General features: G+C 34.1%; 1 protein-coding gene across 6 annotated transcripts in view; it reads left to right on the forward strand.

Moving 5' to 3' along the window:
- The window catches only part of OTOGL (otogelin like), a 127,732-nt gene that overhangs the window by 68,062 nt on the left and 40,257 nt on the right, over window positions 1–19,413 (forward strand). For 4 of the 6 annotated variants that reach the window (XM_034644027.1, XM_034644026.1, XM_034644030.1 and 1 more), the window contains exons 27-35: window positions 3,213–3,362; window positions 5,544–5,663; window positions 8,523–8,618; window positions 8,986–9,102; window positions 9,977–10,133; window positions 10,775–10,801; window positions 14,707–14,874; window positions 16,541–16,819; window positions 19,014–19,131. In XM_034644027.1, the coding sequence (XP_034499918.1) occupies window positions 3,213–3,362; window positions 5,544–5,663; window positions 8,523–8,618; window positions 8,986–9,102; window positions 9,977–10,133; window positions 10,775–10,801; window positions 14,707–14,874; window positions 16,541–16,819; window positions 19,014–19,131 (1,232 nt within the window). The remainder of the gene's footprint in view (window positions 1–3,212; window positions 3,363–5,543; window positions 5,664–8,522; window positions 8,619–8,985; window positions 9,103–9,976; window positions 10,134–10,774; window positions 10,802–14,706; window positions 14,875–16,540; window positions 16,820–19,013; window positions 19,132–19,413) is intronic. The other 2 variants (XM_034644029.1, XM_034644028.1) reach the window with 2 other exon arrangements.

The following is a 19,413-nucleotide window of genomic DNA, read 5'->3' on the forward strand; positions in this document are numbered from 1 at the left end:
TGACACTGAGAAGGGACATGATCTGACGTATGGCTTTTAAAAAGTGGCCTCTCTTTGAGATTTTAGAATAGTGTTTCTCACAGTTTGGTCTGTAAATGGGCATTAAAATCATCTGGAATATCTACTCTAAAAGCTGGTTCCTGGGCTTCACCTCAGTAATTCGAATGCCTGAGGTTGAGAATGAAGATCAGTATTTTTAATGGTAGCCCCAATTCTTCTGCACACTAAAGTTTGAGAATCAGGGCCATAGATCACAGCTTGTATTTCAATCAGAAATATTGAGACCAACAAGGCAGCATTCCAGCTTTTGGCAAAACAGAGTTGCTATGTCATGTTGACATCTTTTGAAAGTAATTACTGCAGTTTGGCATAGCCAGTAGCTGGGTATTCATTTATAGGTGAAGGTTCTAAGAACGAGAATATTTTTTTTTAAAGAGAAAACTGAAAATAAAATAGTAAATGCTCTTGTAGAGACAATTTGGCACATTTTTGAAGTGATAATTACAGTTCAGTGTAACTTTCAACTTCCAGGGTTCACCTGTATGCAGGTGTCGGCGAATCTCCATATCAGTTGTAAAGGATGAAGTAAGATAAAGGAAAGTCATAAAAATAGTTTGACCCTAACAAATCCCCTGCTAATATTTTTTCTTGAACATCAGAAGTGAAAATAAGTACCACTATTTTTGGCAGATGGATTGCTCAACGAGGGAAAGAAAAAAACTGTTATTCTTTCAATAAACACACAATTTTGTTTTGTCAAACATCTAAGATATAAATGTTTTATGAATTTATTTAAGCTTCACTTTAAAAGTTTTCATCCCCCACATTTATAACATCTTTCTAACATCATTAGAGTTTGTTGAAAGTGCTATAATTCTCATCCTAAGTAGAGGTCTCGATTTTGGGCAATTCACAACACCCTCACTTTTCTAATGGAAAGCATCTTTACTTCCTAATCTGAAAAGAAAGGAGTGCACTATCCCCTGTTGACCAAAGAGAACTGTTTTTCTTGTGGTAAACTGCCCTGTTTAGTAAAAATGAAGGATTTTTATTTCTACAGGCAAATAGAAAATACCTCTTTTACATCAGGATAATGGATGCAACAACAACCCGAAAGAAATCTAATGATAAGCTGCCTGCCTTATCCAAAAATTATTTTTAGGTTCTAAAGCTATGTCAACCAGTCCAAGGGAACTTTAATAGGAAAATACACGAAAAAGCATTTTATGGATTTAAAGGAGCTATAAGCCACATATATTCCGCTTACTTGCTTTAATTCTTGCTGATCATGCTGGAAGGTGAGACCTGTGAACAGGCCATTGCAGGAAGGTTTTAAGAATATATAAATCACACCTTGGTCTAGAAGCTGAGGATACTGCTATAAACTTGACAAAGTACATCCTTCAAGGAGCTAACATTCAGGTGGGGAGAAGACAGATAATAAAGCCAGAGACAAATCATATAATAGAAGAGTACTGAAAAGTATAATCAAAACAGTAAAAATAGGTCCTATGGCAGAGAGTGACTTGGGAGCAGGACAGGCTACATATTGTATGGGCCTAGTGAAAAGTGAAAATGTGATGCCCCTTGTTCAAACAGGAAATTTTTTTTCTCCCTTTGTTTTGTTTTCTCTTTTGACCTGTCGTGTGTGTGTGTGTGTGTGTGTGTGTATGTGTGTGTGTGTGTGTTTGTGTGTGTGTGTGTTTCTGTGTTTCTTTCTTTTTTTAAGGCCTTGCTCCCTCAGGAGCAAGGATACTCCCAGGTTGAGAGCAGACCCTCATTGGCACCCGGGGCCTTGCCCCATAACTCCAAGTTGGCACTTGGGAATAGAAGGAAAAGTGGTTAAGTAGAGTCCGTTAACCATATATATGTTAACCACATGTATGTTTACCTAATATATACTATTACATATAATATACTGAGTCCTTCTAAGTTTGAGCTTGGTCTAGAAGACTGAAAACTCTTTATGTATATGACTAAGTTTACTTACCTTGCCCTAAGGAATGTTTCTAAAATACTATTTCCAAACTATGATTTGTTATTGTATAATCAAAGGATTATATATCCACTTCAAAATTTTTATTTTACTTCTGGCTAAATTTGCTTTACTTACTTTGATTTAAGTTATTATATGAGTTCATTACAATGTCAGGTTTAATGTAATCTTTTATAGAATATAGCTGCTGCTCATAAGGAATGCTGCATATTTGCTCTTTAGGCTAAAGGTACTCTTAATTTTCCCAATGGGTTCCATCTCTAGTTTCTCTCTAAGGTTATTATTTATCACACACAAATTATTTTCCTTTAATATAAACATCATCTCTCACTTTCCTATTCAAAAGCTCTTATTGAATGCATTTTGCACATAGAATAGCAGCCCTTGACTGTCGGGATAACTTGGCTGCAAAAGGGTCTCTGACTATGCTTGCCATGGAATCCATGCTCTAGCCCTTTGGTGCTCTCCTTAGTCCTGAACAAATTGTGTATTTTCTTGCCCCTAAGTCTCAATACAAGTTATTACTTTTGCTTGGAATGATTTCTTCTCCATTCTCATTTCCAGCTCTGTATACCTTCCTATGTATGGCCTCTTACAGATCCATTCATATCCCACTCCTTTCCAAGTCCCTTTAATGGAAATTCATCTCCCCTTTCTCTCTCTCGATATAGATAGATACAGATACAGGTATAGATGGATAGAGATAGATGGCTCTATCTATAGGTAGATCCATGTATCTATAGATCTATCTATTAATCTATCTCTATATAGATACGTATACAGAGAAAGAGTACACAAATGCCCTGTGTCTTTGTTTTTCAGTTATGCAGGTAACATCATATATTTTTAGTACTTAATCATATTAGTCATCATCAGCATAGAATTTCTGAGTCAGCAGGTATATCCCTTTACCCTTAATGTACTCTGTGTCCATACTTTGGTTATGTTCTTTTCTATAGCAGACTTTTGCTTATTTATCCATATTAAGCCCATCTATCAGATTGTGTCTCATTACCAATTTATGCATTTCCTATTTTATGCATATGGTATGCATTTATTTGTCTTTTACTACAGAATTTGGAAAAGACAGAGCCAAGCAAAAATACTAGTACATAGATACTTATTGGTGGATATTAATTAATGTTTACACTTTGGTTAATGAACAAGGAATTAATTTTTTTCTTTCTTCTTCTTCTTTTTTTTTTTTTTTTTAAAGAAACGATCAGTTTTTTTTCTGGAAAATAAACCTACATACCAGCTTTGGAAGGCAGGGTACTACATAGCAGTATACTTTCCAGAGAACGATATCACTATTCTTTGGGATAAAAAGACGACCATTCATATCAAAGTTGGACCCCAGTGGAAGGTAAGTCAACCTTGGATTGGTAGGCCAATCCAAATGAGATGTAAGAAATGAAGTTACATTTACCTTTAGATGTTTTACGGAAATAAAATAATTGATATTTTATTTAAGAAACAAGTTATATTATCAGAATTGCTAATTCATAACCCAGAGAAGAAAACTCTTACTATAGCATACAGTGCTGTGTACCTTAGAGTCACCAGTTTTCCAGAGTTACTTATGTCAGCTTCTTTCTTCACATCCCTTTAGCGTGGTTGTGTAATATGTTTGTCATACAGTTAGATTCATTTATTACATTCTGCGTTCCATCTTTTCCTCCACATTCTGGATTTTTTTAAGTTTTCCCACAGAGCATGTGTTAAAAAAAAATAAAATAAAATGTTACCGTCTAGAGTTCTATGGATTTTAACAAATGAATGGAGTTGTCTGTCTACCATCAGAATTCTGTATAGAACACACCTCTCAACTCCCCGATTTCTCCCATGTTGCCCCATTATTATTATTATTGTCAACTCCTACTTATTTATGTTTCATCTCTATAGTTTTGCCTTTATGGCTTCTTCGACTTGACAAAATACATTTAAGATTCATCCATACTGTCTAATGAGTTAATAGTTTGTTCCTTTATACTGTTGAGTAGTATTCCATTGTATGGATGTGCTAGTTTTTTTATTCATTCATGGTTGAAAATTCAATCTGAGATGTTTAGAATTTTTGGCAGTTTCTGTTTTAAATTGTTTTAAATACTGTTTTTTGTTAAATATTGTATAAATATTATTAAGTATGTATATTATTTTAAATATTTTAAATCATATTAAATATTGTAAATTTATATATGGAAGTTGTTTTTGAAACATTAATAGATTTTTAAAAATCCAGTTTATCTGAAATTGAAATTCAGAGTCATGGATATAATGTGTGGCAAGTTGGGGAAAAATTGGGCTAGTAACAACATACTCTTATAAGACTGTGGAAAAGATACATATTTTTAAAGATTTTAATACGTTGCAAATTTAAGATATGATTGTATATTGAAGTAATTTTCTTTCAACCCTCAAGTGAGATAAAGCCCATAAATCTATTACTAAGGGTTTGCTGCCTTCTTGCATCTCTTTGATGCAAGTGAAATAATTTAGTCATTGCCATACTTCTTCAACCATGTTTCTCTGCCATTCTTTATTATGTATCCTCTCTTCCCTACTTTTTGGAGTGAATTAACCAATTATTCTTCTACGTCTCCCCATTTACTGGTGCCTTAACTTGTTGGGTGACCAGTGGTGGAAGTGGTCATTGTCTTTGGATAGCTATTGTGGCTTCTGAGAGAATGGTCATGACAGTTGTAATCCCAGGATTATTGTCAGTTTTGCTGGAGACATGGGCAGCCTACTTCATCGGCTAAGGGCTGCATTCCATTCCTCAATACATGAAGAGAACACGTAGACTGTTGAATTTCAATGTTTTAAGGTGGATTTCCATTGTTTAAGGATGATCATTCTTCCTTGTACTTTTGATTTATCTTCCTCCCCTAAAAGTAAAGTATTTCACATTCTTTGAGAAAATGCAGTGGGTAATGTTGAAGTGAGTAATTCATATGGTACTTTGAGTAACCGTCTCATAACCTATAACAACCTTTAGAAATGTGAGGTAACATGTGGTTTTTATTTATTGTGTCTAATGATACATGAATATTAAAGTTAACTTTTTCTTTAGGAGTTATATTTTGAATGTTTTGGCTTTTCAAAGTATGACCTAGAGAAAAATTTATTATTTTTATTGTTTCAACATTTATAGTGTTTCAAAACCTTAAGCATATCTGGAGGTGGGTTTTTCATCATAAAAATGAATATGTATATGAATATATACAAAATATATATGTATACATACACACATACAGTGGTGTCTACGTTATACTTCTCCAAGTTACTTACATTATTACTTGTATCAATGCTAATCAATGTAAGTGTGAATAGATAAAGTTTGAGAGATGGTAAAACATTGTTAAGAATTTAAAATAAGTGTTAAATATAATTGAAAGGATATGAAATTATCTTGAAACATATTTACATGGTTGTGGAAATTCTTAAAATGTCTGTTTTAAAGCTTTAAATTTTTTGTGAATGAGACCGTAAATGTTGAAGTAAAAATAGAATATTCATATTTCATGATAATTTTCCTTCACTTTAGAACAAACTTTCAGGATTATGTGGGAACTTTGACAAATGTACTTCAAATGATATGACTACTTCCAATAACTTAGAAGTGAGAAATGCCCAAGTATTTGGAGATAGTTGGGCATTAGGGCAGGTAAGTAGATTATATGTATTATAGATCTTAACAAATATTTTTTGGTATATTTATTCTCTCAGTCATTTTATTCTTACAGGAAAGTTTATTTAGATAATGCTATTTAATGTCATATTTGTATAGTAATTCATAACTGACAAATTACTTTCACATTTACCTTCTCCTGTAAAGCTTGGGACAATCTTGTAATGTAAAGGGTGTTGCCTCTATATGATAGATGAGGAAATTGAGGCTCAGGAATGACTTGCCTAATATTATATATCCAGAAAGAAGCAGAGGTGACATTCAAATTCACATCTTTTAATCTCATACTTTTCCTTCCATAGCAAATGCTTTATCAATGTATTTGTATTTCTAATAATGTAACTTTTGCCAACTCAAAGCAATGAATAAATGAAGGCAGAATTTCTTAACATTTGTTCTCCAGACATGGTTGTGTGTGGGGTGGGGATAGGTAGGGAATGGATCTGTGGTTGGCCACCTCTGGGAGCAACTTGAATAAATTAAGTTAGACATATTTCTTTTTTGGAGGATTTCTTGAGGAATTATAAGCTTCCAAGGGAGGGATGAATCTGAAGGGTTTATCAACTTACTGACACAAAACCTGTTTTTATGTATTAGTTGACAAGGAAGTAGTGTCCTGTGCGCCGCACTTTGAGAAATGTTGAACTAACTCAGAAAATAAGGTCAAATTGGAAATTTGTATTACTCTTTTCTTCTCCTTTTTCTTTTTAGCCTATTTTTCTTCCTAGGTGAAAGTGGTGTCCACAACTATAGCTTTCTGATTGGTTACTGTTTGGTTAATTGCTTTCCACTTTACCTAATTTACCTACTATATCTAGATTTCTTTAAAAACACAAAAGGGGTCTGGGATAAAACATTCACCTAATTCAGTAAAATTTAGGCAGCATATTTCAGTGTGTGCTAAGCTGAAAAGTACAAACATTTTATTTAATATATGAACTGTCTACTCTATAGAGAGATACAAAATCTTTTTTATTATGGCTCTCATATATCTTGTTGCATTTAGAAGTCTTTGAAGAAATTATCTTACATTTGTCCTTTTAAAATGAATTAAGGAATAACCAATTTATAATAACACTTAAATAGTTGGAGTAATCAAAGAATTTTAGACTCATTATTATGTGTATTCTTATTCATATCTAATGACCAAAACTAAAAATTAAAAAAAAAAGTTTTTTTATTTGGTAAGTTCAATTTAGCACTTAGATGTTTTCCAGTTATATGAAGCTACCTTATGATTAAAACACAGCCTCTGTCATTAGGAATTTAGAGTCTAGCNCTTACATTTGTCCTTTTAAAATGAATTAAGGAATAACCAATTTATAATAACACTTAAATAGTTGGAGTAATCAAAGAATTTTAGACTCATTATTATGTGTATTCTTATTCATATCTAATGACCAAAACTAAAAATTAAAAAAAAAAGTTTTTTTATTTGGTAAGTTCAATTTAGCACTTAGATGTTTTCCAGTTATATGAAGCTACCTTATGATTAAAACACAGCCTCTGTCATTAGGAATTTAGAGTCTAGATCAGTAGTTGGAGTAAAAAAATTAACAATGAAAATATGAGATAGGTACTTTAATAGAGGTGAATACAGTGTGGACTTCATTATGGTCAAAGGAAGTTTCCGGAAGAAGGTGCCATTGGGCTGAATCTTACAAGACACAGGAGCTGGAAAAGTGAAAATGCTGGGAAACAGGGCAAGGAGAGAGAGGCCCATTAAAAGGTGTCAGGAAGATGGATGCTGAATGCAAATTTCAAAAAAAATTCAATATGGCGGTTCTGGAGGGTTTGAAGTAGTCAATAGCTGGAATGCAAATTATAGACCTGCAAGGTATGAGTGCTAGGATATAAGGCCCTAAACTAGTTGGGAGGCTTTTATAATCCAGCTGGTAATGTTGAGTCAGTGAAGATTTAGAAAACTATACAGGGGCGCCTGGTTGGCACAGCGGTTANAAAAAAATTCAATATGGCGGTTCTGGAGGGTTTGAAGTAGTCAATAGCTGGAATGCAAATTATAGACCTGCAAGGTATGAGTGCTAGGATATAAGGCCCTAAACTAGTTGGGAGGCTTTTATAATCCAGCTGGTAATGTTGAGTCAGTGAAGATTTAGAAAACTATACAAACTTGAGAGGCATTAAAGTNTCTCCCCCTGCTTGTGTTCCCTCTCTCGCTGGCTGTCTCTCTGTCGAATAAATAATAAAATCTTTAAAAAAAGAAAAAAAAAAGAAAAAAAGAGAAAAGAAAAAGAAAACTATACAAACTTGAGAGGCATTAAAGATTAAAATTACATCAGCGTCTATTGAAAGATTGCACTTAGGAAGGATGAATCTGGAGAATTCAAGAAAGTCTCCTACCTCCCTGGCTTATTGGGTAATTGCTGGTACTCCTTCCCTGAGGCAGGGCAAAGAGGAGAGGAGATGGTGGAAGAAAGTGGGGACAGGCCAACTGTGTAGAGATAAGTACAGGCTAGGATGCATTGAGAGAGAAGCTACAGAGAAATTTATGTGGAGATACCCAGTTTTGAGATTCAGGAAAGAGATTTGGGCTGGAAATATGGATTTAGCAGTTACTAGTATATACAGGTTGTTGAAGCCATGAGAAGTGTACAGAATGAGAAAAATAGAGGTTTAAGGATCAAGCTTCGCACAGAAGGGAGGTGGCAGAAGAATGGGGAGTACCAGCTCACGAATTAGGAAGAATCCCAGAAAAAAATGATGTCACAAGAAATAAATGAGGAGAGATATTTAAGAAGGGCAAAGTAATAAACAGAGTCAAAGGTAGCAAAAGGTCAGGTGAGATGAAGACCGAAACATTGCCTTTATATTTAGGCAACGCTAATGAAGAGATCATTGATGACATTTCCAGGGCGGTTTCAGGGAGGTGGATCAGAAGAGGCAGAGACCAAATCGCTGAGCACGTGGGAGGTGAGCCTGAGACACGTGTGCATGCACAACTCCTCAGAGGAAGGCTGTGACAGAAACGGAGGAGCTGAAAATGAAAGGAAAGAGGATCATTTGCTCACATAACTTTTTAATGACTGCACTTGAGACAAATTAAAAACCTGTTTACCTCTAATAGTGCCAGACTTTTAATAGTATGCTTAATTGTTTTCAAAAATACTATATACTTTGAGTTGGCTGAGCACAGATGCTTCAGGTAAAACCTGTCTAAAAGAAGGAGAATATATGAGATGTGATTGCAATGGATGGAGTCAGAATAGTTTACTCTGGTTTCAGCCTCAGAAGTCACCCCTTTGAAAATGTTCTCTTCTCCTTTATTTCTCTTCAACAGTGTGAAACCCCCAGTGAATTATTTAAACCCTGTGAGGCACATCAAAACAAATTTCCTTATGCCAAGAAAGAGTGCGCCATTTTGTACAGCGATGTTTTTGCTCCTTGTCGCAATGTGGTAAATGAACACTTTACTAAACTTCTGTATTTACATGGTACTGCTGTGTCTGTAACACCGAGATGAACGGGACAAATGATTTAAGGAACAGTTGGTTTTTCAGGTGGACTACCTCACCGTTGTCAGGAAGACAAATTGGGTAGTTTGGTTCTCTGTAGAAGTGATGCATTCAGTTGATTGACTTTCTCCCTCAATCCAACTTAACAGCCTACATTTGTACATATTATTTGTAATATTCTGTGCTAGTTTATGAAGCATCTTTAATACATCCTCAAAGCCAGAAATGATTGGTCGAAGCCATAAGTATTTCTTTTTCTTCAGAGAACATTGCTGCATGGGCGTTCTTCTCCTCAACCCAGTGTAGAGTTTCAAACTCATAGCGGTGGCACATTTAAAACAGTCTTAAAAGCATATGCCAAGATGGGGTGTAATTTATTCAGAAATTTACATTTCTAAATGCCTTCCCAACATAATAATTTTAGACCCCAATAGAGGTTTAAAAAAATAGTTTAAGGTATTCATAAAAGTCACTAGAAGTACAATTGGTAACAGAATATTTTTTTAATGCCATGTGAATATGCTAATAATGAAACAATGAGCTTCTACAAAATATCAAAATGTTATTATATTGCAGGTGTTGAAATTATATATTTTGTCAGACCCATTACCTGTTTTGCTGGCTCTTGGATCTTACATTTGCCTAATAAATTCCTTTCTCCTTTGGTCCATATAGAGGTTTGAGATATTGTGAACTCTAGGTGGCAGTGTAAAGTTGATAATAACCAAATTTTGAAAATCTACCAGTTTTCTTTTAGAAGGTTGAATTTCAATCAATTACTTATTGAAATTAACCCATTTTTCATTTCATTTTCAGATTGATGTTACTTCTTTTGCTAAAAATTGCCACGAAGACACGTGTAACTGTAATCTTGGTGGGGATTGTGAATGTTTATGCACAACCGTAGCAGCATATGCATACAAATGTTGTCAGGAAGGGGTGTCTGTTCACTGGCGGTCATCCACTAGTTGTTGTGAGTACCCTAGTTAGAACACCATCATGGTGGGAACCTTATAAGGAGATTAATTTGTCTTATCACAGAACAAATACCATGGAATTCATGCAAATAGAATTTCTTCAAGATAACTAAATTTTCTATTCCTTTGACAATTCCGATAAATTGTAGTATAGCTAAAGGATTTATAAAAATAAAAATCAAGGTAAAATTTTCTATTTTATTTGCCTGTTGTCACTTTAACATTTGAACTATAAATTGTATACCATCCTCAAATTGTTTATGACTTATTCCCCTTATGCCTGTGAAATTTCACTGTTCTGATTATAAGAAACAGATTTGAGTTTTTAAACTTTTAATTTTCTTAGGTAGATGGCAAGTCATCTAAAGATTTTAACACTTTAGTTCACATTTCTAAGTAGACAGATATATTTGCCTACCTATAAAATAATCTTACGAAATTTAATTAATTACAACACATCACTCTTAAAGAATCCTCTTTGCTCGGAGGATGTTCCCAAATAATGATGTCATTATAGAATGATGTCATCACAGTTCTTTCACTTGCTCATTGATAAACATATAAGCCATATTTTGCATACTTTGAGATAAATGGTCAGATTCTTATATAGTTTAATATTTATTCTTTTATTTTTTAGCACTTGACTGTGAATATTACAATGAAGGTATGTGACATTTAAATAAAGACTATTACTATAGCATTTTGTGGGATGTATTTTCAGATTAAAAGTTTTTTAACAATGTGGCTGGGAACAACAGTTCATAATTTGGTATATAATTCAATAAAAGCCTTTACTTTCTAAAATTTATCTAAATTTCTAAGTATTTGAGTCAAAATTTATTCTCTGTAAAGTAAAAAGAGTGTGAACTAAGTTCTCAGCATTTAGGAGGCCTCAAAAAATAGTTTTTGAATGGCATGAATGAATTAATGAGTGAAGATAGATAACTTTTTAGGCAAAAAGTTTGAAAGACATATACCAAACGCTTATCTTTTACCATTATGTATAAATATAAACTTTATTCCAACATTATGTCATAGATATCAAACTGTGATAAGAATGTAAGGAATTTATTTCACCATCATTGTAGGCAAAAATAATTATTTACATATTATCGGAATGAGAATTTATTGATTTAATAGTAATAATGGATCTCTCATAGCCCCATCAAGCAACCAAGTTTACAGTGAGAAGTCGAAGTATAGGTGCTACCTAAACTAAGGCATAGATATAAGAAGAGACAGTGTTATATCCGCAGTGAAAATGCCACATAATGGCAGAATTGGAGCCTGCTTTTTTGTCAAACCTACTTATTGAGGAAAGCATAACCACTTAAACCTAATTCAAACAAGTAAGGTGATCCAGGACGGTGTTCAGTGTTCATTTTGCCGGTGACTGGACAAACTCTGGACTCATGATGGGATAAATTAGAGTAATAGTTACAGGAAAAGTGGGCCATTACAAAAACCCCAAGCAACTAATCAAAGGCATTTTTGGTGACTTACTGAGCTAGGGAGAAATCTGTCAGCCATAAATATCCAAAGAAAGCTAGATAATTTTAGAGAAATAGAGATGATGGATTAAAAGGAAAATTGACATTTTAGTTTTGGGTTGTTTTTGTTACATTTATGGAAGTTTGATGGAAGAAAAAAACCCCAACATTAAAAAAAATTCACTGGTAGTTAAAGAAAATGTAAACCAAAAATATCTCCTGTTGAGGACTTCACACAAACACACACACACACACACACACACACACACACACACACTCCACATCAATCCTTTGGATGTCATGCTTAAATTGACACTGATTCCCTAATATTAATAACAGTAATAATAGCAGTAGCTTTTATTGTTAACTACTTTACCTATATTATATAATTTAAGCTCCAAATATGCTTATAAGGTATTACTATTAACACTTTGTAGAGAAGGAAACTGAGGACCAGAGCGGTTAAAATAACTTGGTCAAAGTCACTTAGTCAAAAACAAAGTAAACTGAGATTTGTAAGCAATCTGAGTTCGGAATCAAGGAGCTTGACCTCCAGGCTACACAGCCCTGTTGTAACATCCCAGTCTCAGAAAGATTGCCATGCACTGTTATCATATGCTCTAGACAATGTACACAGACATCAGTTTGAAAAAAAAAATGCTCCAGTATCTTCCTTACTTAAGAATTCTTGCTTCACATGCTTCTGCTGTAAAAATCTCCATCTGTGACTTTGTACTTTCTGGCATTCCTTCTGCAGTCCTTTGGCTCCCAAAGCAGAATTTTCTATGAATATTGAATTTCTACATTTTGCTTCTTGGTACATTTTGCTTTCTGTCAACAAGTCTGCTGCACTCCTAGTGATGGTTCTTTTTCTAATGTGTTACAGGATTCTCCCAGCCAGTTCCTCTGGCGTCATCTATAACACTATATGGGTAATATTCAGAGGGCGAACAGGGGGCATTTAGCCCCCATGAGACACTGATCGACTCAGTGGGGTGACAGGGGAGTCTGTTTCCTCTGATCAAAATAATAGGCAAAAGCATTAACCTGCAAAGGAGAGTACAAGTTTGTAAAAATAATCCAAGGAAGACAGATGATTGAAGGGCAATATAGAATTGAAGAGATTGGTGATAGTACTTGTGAAAAGAAAACTGTTTTAAATGACTATTTTTAATTTGTTTCATCCCAAATAATTTCATAGATATTTTATTTTATTTTTTTATTTTTTTTAAAGATTTTATTTATTTATTTGACAGAGATAGAGACAGCCAGCGAGAGAGGGAACACAAGCAGGGGGAGTGGGAGAGGAAGAAGCAGGCTCATAGCGGAGGAACCTGATGTGGGGCTCGATCCCATAACGCTGGCGCTCCCATAGATATTTTAAACCTACCTAGTCTTCTTTGGATATTCAGCACTGATATATTTCTTCCTTTATTTATTACATATCGGGCACTGTGTTATCAAGATACTTATTAACATTTCAAGCTAATGCAGAAGTAAATAATTGTGATTCTATAGGAGGAAAATTTTAAGAAGTAGGAGAATTCAGAGGTTACAGTTGATATCACTTCAATAATCTTTAATGCAAAGAGTGTATGTAATATCTTCATGTTCATTTTATGGCATTTACTAAAAATACTAAGATTTTATTATTGTGATTGCTGTCAGTGAGCAAGGACTTCAATATTCCACCAAAATTTGTTGTGCAAGTTTTAAGCTCAGAGTGATTTTATTAGGTAGGATATGCTTAATATTGTGTTTAAATAATCACTGAAGGAAATGACTGCTTTTAGTAGGTGGTGAAATTATACTTCTCCCTAAAGAAAATTAATGATAAAGTCAATGGTTTTGTCTCAATTGCTAGTGAAAATGCATGACTATCCAGACACAAGCATCAATCAACTGGGAGACAATTCAGAAGTTTTTGATTTTTATACAAATGGATTTCTCTCATTTCTTTAGATTTTTTCCCCCTCCATCTTAACAGTGGGCTTGGTGAGGAAAATTGTTTTGAGATAAAAATTAGAGGAAGGAAGGAATGAGAAATTCACTGACAACAACTGGATTGATCTTGTAGGATAGCACTTTCTACATACATATTAGCATTTTACATAACCTACAACATAGAAAATATACATATATGTATGCCAAGCATACAGCTGATAATTATGTAACTTTATTTTGATGATTCAAAAGAAACTTCAAAGTTTTGTAACCTCTCAGTTATACTAAGACCCTTAAATGTCATAGAGATTGGGCTGAAGGTAAACTGAACTTATTATCACAAAACCTAACTCATAATTTTTTTTGAATATCAGTGAACTTATTTATAATTCATAAGATAAAGTTTGCAGAAAAGTTATTCTGAGTGAGTTTCAAGTTTGGCTCTACACTACTAAGTTTTTTACTATAGTAAATATTTTCTACTTTATATGGAGCTAGTTAAATGCATGAGAAACAACAGCAGAAGTAAAAAGACTTTGGACTTCTTTGTTGAGCTTCATCCTATTTTCTTTTTTATAGACATGCCTCACTGGTAAAATCAGTAATTCCCCAAACAGTAAAATATTGTCTATCATGTCTGTGAATTCTGTTTTCATGCAATGCAACCTATTAGGGAGAGATGATTTTTAGAAGACAATCAAAATCCCTGGCCATGGATAGAGATAAATTTATGTTTATTGAGAATAGATTCAAATCATGGAATATTAGAGTGGAAAGTAACCTGGACAACCTTCTTCATATAGGTGAGAAAAATTGAGATCCAGAAAGCTTAAATCAATCTTCTAAGGAGCACTGTTTTATAGAGATATATGTAAATGTGTATACATATATGTATATACATATACAAAACATATATGTTTTAAATTATATAATCTAAATATGATGCATATATTCCAATTCATTATAGTATATTAGTTTTGAAAATAGTTCACTTATTTTATTAATGATAAATAACTTCAATGCACAATAATTTTTGGAGTATTTCTTTGTTATTAACATCTATCCCATTGAAATGATAGCTGGAAATGTAAAACTCCTATGCCAATATATAATTCTCTTATCTGCATTTAACTAGGGCTTGGAGAAGGGCCATACATGCTGGCAAGTTATGGACAGAGTGGCCTTGTTCTGGGGGCCAATATGACCAGTAGGAGCATTTTCTCTTTGCCAAGGAGTAGTATTCATGGCAATTTATTTTTTAATTTTATGATCACTCCAGGCCTTTTTAAAGAGAAGGCATCATGTAAGTATAATTTCCAATTGAAAATAGGAATTTTTTTTTCCATTTACATTGTTTTTCATTTATTCATGCAGTAGCTATTAATTGGGGATCTAATACGTTTATGGCATTTTTTAGGTGTCCTAAAGGATATGAAATAAAATAAGACACTGGTACATGAACCAACTATCTCTTTTGTATATAAAATCTTTCTTTGTATATCTCTTGGCATATGTACATTAGAATTGCAATTATTTGATTGAACTTTTGGTCCTAAATAAAGCACAACTTAAATTTTCATAGTAACCACGATAGACTTGATTTGCAATTTTCAAAATTTTGATTTGTTATCAAAGAAGTTAAATATTGAGGAAATAAATCAGAGTCTAGACAGTCTGTTATTCTTATATGGCCTTGTCTGTCCTGGTACCTGGTCCCACACTTACTGATTTGCATCTGCAGATCTATGCTGGTTCCATCCACTTGGCTCCTGTTTTAGCTAGTGGTTAGTGTCCTCTTCTGATCTGGTGATAATCAGGCTACTTGTTGCTATACTAGCCCTACTTAGAATCATGCGTAAGGTGTTGTATAAGCTTAGAAAATATTTATTAAATGAATCAGACTTAAATTTTATATTTATTTTGAGAAATCTCCTGATTTTCTAGCTAGAATGAATTGCTTTTTTCTTGTCAAACGAACTCCTTTAGTTATTTTAATCTATGAAAATACCTATCACAGTCTGAAGTTCCAATTCATATGTTTGTTATATATCTTCCCTCTGAATAAGATTTCTTTTATTCTTTTTTTGCATCTTCCAGTGCTCAGCAGAAGGACTTGCAAGTTTTAAGATATAATCAATGCCTTTGGAGTTATATGTTGGATTTGAGTGAGCTCTTCATTTTATGAATTATAATAATTAATGTTTTTAATAGAAAAATCCTAATGGATTTAAACTAAAAAAATTAAAACCTAAAAATTTAAGGTCTAAGAAATTAAACCTAAAATCTCAATTAAGAAACTTCATCATGGGTTTTACAAATATGAGGAAATCTTTTTAAAGCATGTAACAAAAAAGGATGACATTTCTCAAATGTTTTATAGTTGTTCATTAGCCATTTGATCATCTATTGGGTAATAGACAATAAAGTTGAGCAAATAGCTTTTTCTTAATGCAGGAAAATCACTTGCAAGACTATCTACTTGTTAAGAACCCAGTGATATTGAAATGCAATGACATGCCTAAATTGATCTGTTTCCCTGTTCTTTTAGATCCAATTTAGCCATTTGGAGATTCTGTGCATTTGAAAATGTTAAAGCCTGCAAATACAAATATGTGTTCAATCAATCATTCAATTCCTTGTATGAAATTGTGTGTTCCGGGGTCCTAAGCTGATATTTCTTTTCTTCCCCCAGGGACATGAGAAATTATTTAAAAAATAGAACTCAGCAAAGACTGACCTTTTTGAGCTTTTGAGCTGAATAACAATTCATTACATTAAAATATTAATTTTCCTTTTAGAGATCTTAGAATTCATTTCTGAAATCTTGGAGATTGGTATTAATTACGTATGGAGGTCATGCAGCTCTGTTTTTGTCCACTTTCTAAATACATTTGACAATGTTGGTGATGATGATCTGCTTCCTCCAGAGAACCCAGGGGAGTGTCAAACACACTGTTTATGATTTACAGCATTGGCACTTGTTTCCTTGGAATCTGCTGAAAGGCCAAACTACTTTCTCTACGTCCACGACGATGACACTCTTCGTTTGGAACTATGGCAGGCGAATTCAGCCTTCCATCGGAGAGCCACATTTTTCCACCATCAGAGTCTCTGGATTCCTGGTTACAGTGCATTTGAGTTATACAGCAAGAAAGGCTTTTTCATCATCCTCACAGATGCTAGTGTCAAAGCATCAAAATATGATGATTCCGAAGAATTCAAACATTCAAGTAGCTTCAGTATAGAAGGTATGGTTCCTGAGGTGTTCAAAAGGAGAATCAATAGACAATTTACGTTATGGCAAAATATTTATCAAATTTTAATTTTTAAGTCATTCCTAAAGGAGTCCAAGTAGATCAAACTGTATGACCTTGAGCGAGTTTCTTTCTTTCTTTCTTTCTTTCTTTCTTTCTTTCTTTCTTTCTTTCTTTCAGATTTTATTTATTTATTTGACGGAGAGAGAGACAGCCAGCAAGAGAGGGAACACAAGCAGGGGGAGTAGGAGAGGAAGAAGCAGTCTCCCAGTGAAGCAGGGAGCCCGATGCGGGGCTTGATCCCAGGACCCTGGGATCATGACCTGAGCCGAAGGCAGACGCTTAATGACTGAGTCACCCAGGCGCCCCTTGAGCGAGTTTCTTAACCTCTTTGTCCTTCAGTTTATGTGAAATTAGGAAGGGGAAAATAATAATACCTACTTTATAGAGTTATTATATTACATAAATTAATTGGCAAATAGCTTAGAACAGCCTTAAATAATGTTATTTTTAATTATGGCCCCAATTATTACTTTCAGTGCTACTGGACTTTGGAAATCGAGGTTCCTCACATCTCTTGGGGCTACTGTTTGTACCTTTTGTTTCCTAGAAGGCAGCTTCTCAATAACCTGATTCTTAATGATAAAGACAGCATGTTTATCTCTGTCTTTTGAATAGTAGGGTTTCTGGTTCCATTGACCTCTGGAAGATTTCCCTGGTTCAGCAGAAGCCTGATTTTATTTCTAGAGATCCTTACAGCTTTATAGCTGTTGAATTTTCTGAATTTCAGAGAGGAATCTTCGTTGCCTCATCTGATGTTTAAAAGTCATGTTTTATTTTCAAAATCTAGGAGCTTAACATATGCCTTGGACCTCCCAAACAAATTATTTCATTTCAACCTATCATTTGTTTTATTTATTCATTTGCCTTTTCTGTTGTGGATAAATTTCTGCAAACCTTGATAGTCTTTGGATTATAGAAATTTAGACGAGCTTCAAGGTTTTGCCTATTAAAAAGGGTTCCTGTACTCATGAGAAAAAGTCACTGATATGCCTATACTACATTCTATAGATATGATATTTTTACTCGAGTTTACTTAAAAGTTGAATATTATGACTCTTTGTTTCCTCTCCAATCTAGAAATTTGCTCTGTTATAATCAGACCCAGTGACCCCACCTGAGTTTTGGACAACTGTTGCCAATGGCATCATCAGAATGTCAGAAACTGATCTTTGTGGGCTTCGTAAAACTAGGACTCTCTAGGGGTCTACTCTAGTCTTGGAACCAATCCTCTGTCAGGACTCACAATTCCAGTGACCCAGGTCTAATGGCCACTCTTATCTTTAGATGCACAGATGCCTTCCAAAAAGTTTTATTTTCCTACATACACTTTGGAATGCATTCTGTATCCAGAATCTAAGAAACATAACCTCTACCCTTAACTTTGTCCTTTATGGAGCTCTCTTCTTCAGAGATAATTTTGGACTGCTACAGAAAGACTGTTCTCTGTTGTGGGAAGGGGAGAGTACTAGCAGAGTTTGTAAGAGAAAACTCTTCAATCAGGGGAGGTTTTATAACTGTAAGCATGTATTATTAAAACCCATTCATTTATTTTTGTCATCAGGTAATACTTAACCATGTACAAGGTAATGCTCTAAGTTCTGTGGGAAGAACAATGCTCTCCCTAGTTTTGATGTTAGGAAACATGTCTTTTGTCTTGCCATTTTCCTAATTGTTTGAACTTGGCAAGTCATTTGGCTCCTCTGAGCCTCACTTTTTTCATTTATAAAATGAAAATAATACTCAACAGGCTTGAGGATAAAATGGAATAATAGACAAAAGATTACTTTGCAAAAAGTAAAATTCCAAACAAGTGTTCAGTATTATTATGACATGTAGATCATGAGAACCCACCGAACGTAAATGGAAAAGATTTTGAATTTTCGTGGCTTTCTCCAACTGCTGGCTTTTTAAAGCCTTTGGAAGGGAAACTAACATTTAGATATTCAGCCTAACCATGAAATACTTTGATCACCAAGCAATTGCAATGCCTTTTTCCCTAGCTCTGTCTTTTCTACAACATTATGGTCAAGGAGGGGTGAAACCTAGAAGGGTTACTATAATAAATCATTATTTTTCAAGCTGTACATTAAAAATATGTGCAATAGAGACTGTCTTATTTCTCCAGAAACCCAGGCAGCAGTGCCCTACCGGAGGATGTGTGAGTGGAAATATGAACCTTGTGCCACTCCTTGTTTTAAAACATGCAGTGACCCTGAAGCACAAGCATGTAAATTTCTTCCACCGTAAGTCGTTTAACCATTCAATGAGCAACTTCCAGCATTAGCAGGTTCTTCTATCGATGGATTGTTTTTTTAGAATTTTAAAATTAAAAAACAATTCTTGAGAATAATTTGTATGTGCTCTATACCTATTAAAGAATTCACTTCCTTTTATTTAAGCAGTAGTTATTGAGGGGCTGGTACGTAGCAGGAATTCTGGCTGATATGGGTGTAGTACTGAACAAAACAGACGAAGTACCTCCCCTCATGCAGCTTACACTTTGTTGGGTTAGAGCAGAGAATAAA

The sequence above is a fragment of the Ailuropoda melanoleuca genome, chromosome 15 (genome assembly GCF_002007445.2).
Source record: "Ailuropoda melanoleuca isolate Jingjing chromosome 15, ASM200744v2, whole genome shotgun sequence".
NCBI classification, from domain to species: Eukaryota; Metazoa; Chordata; class Mammalia; order Carnivora; family Ursidae; genus Ailuropoda; species Ailuropoda melanoleuca.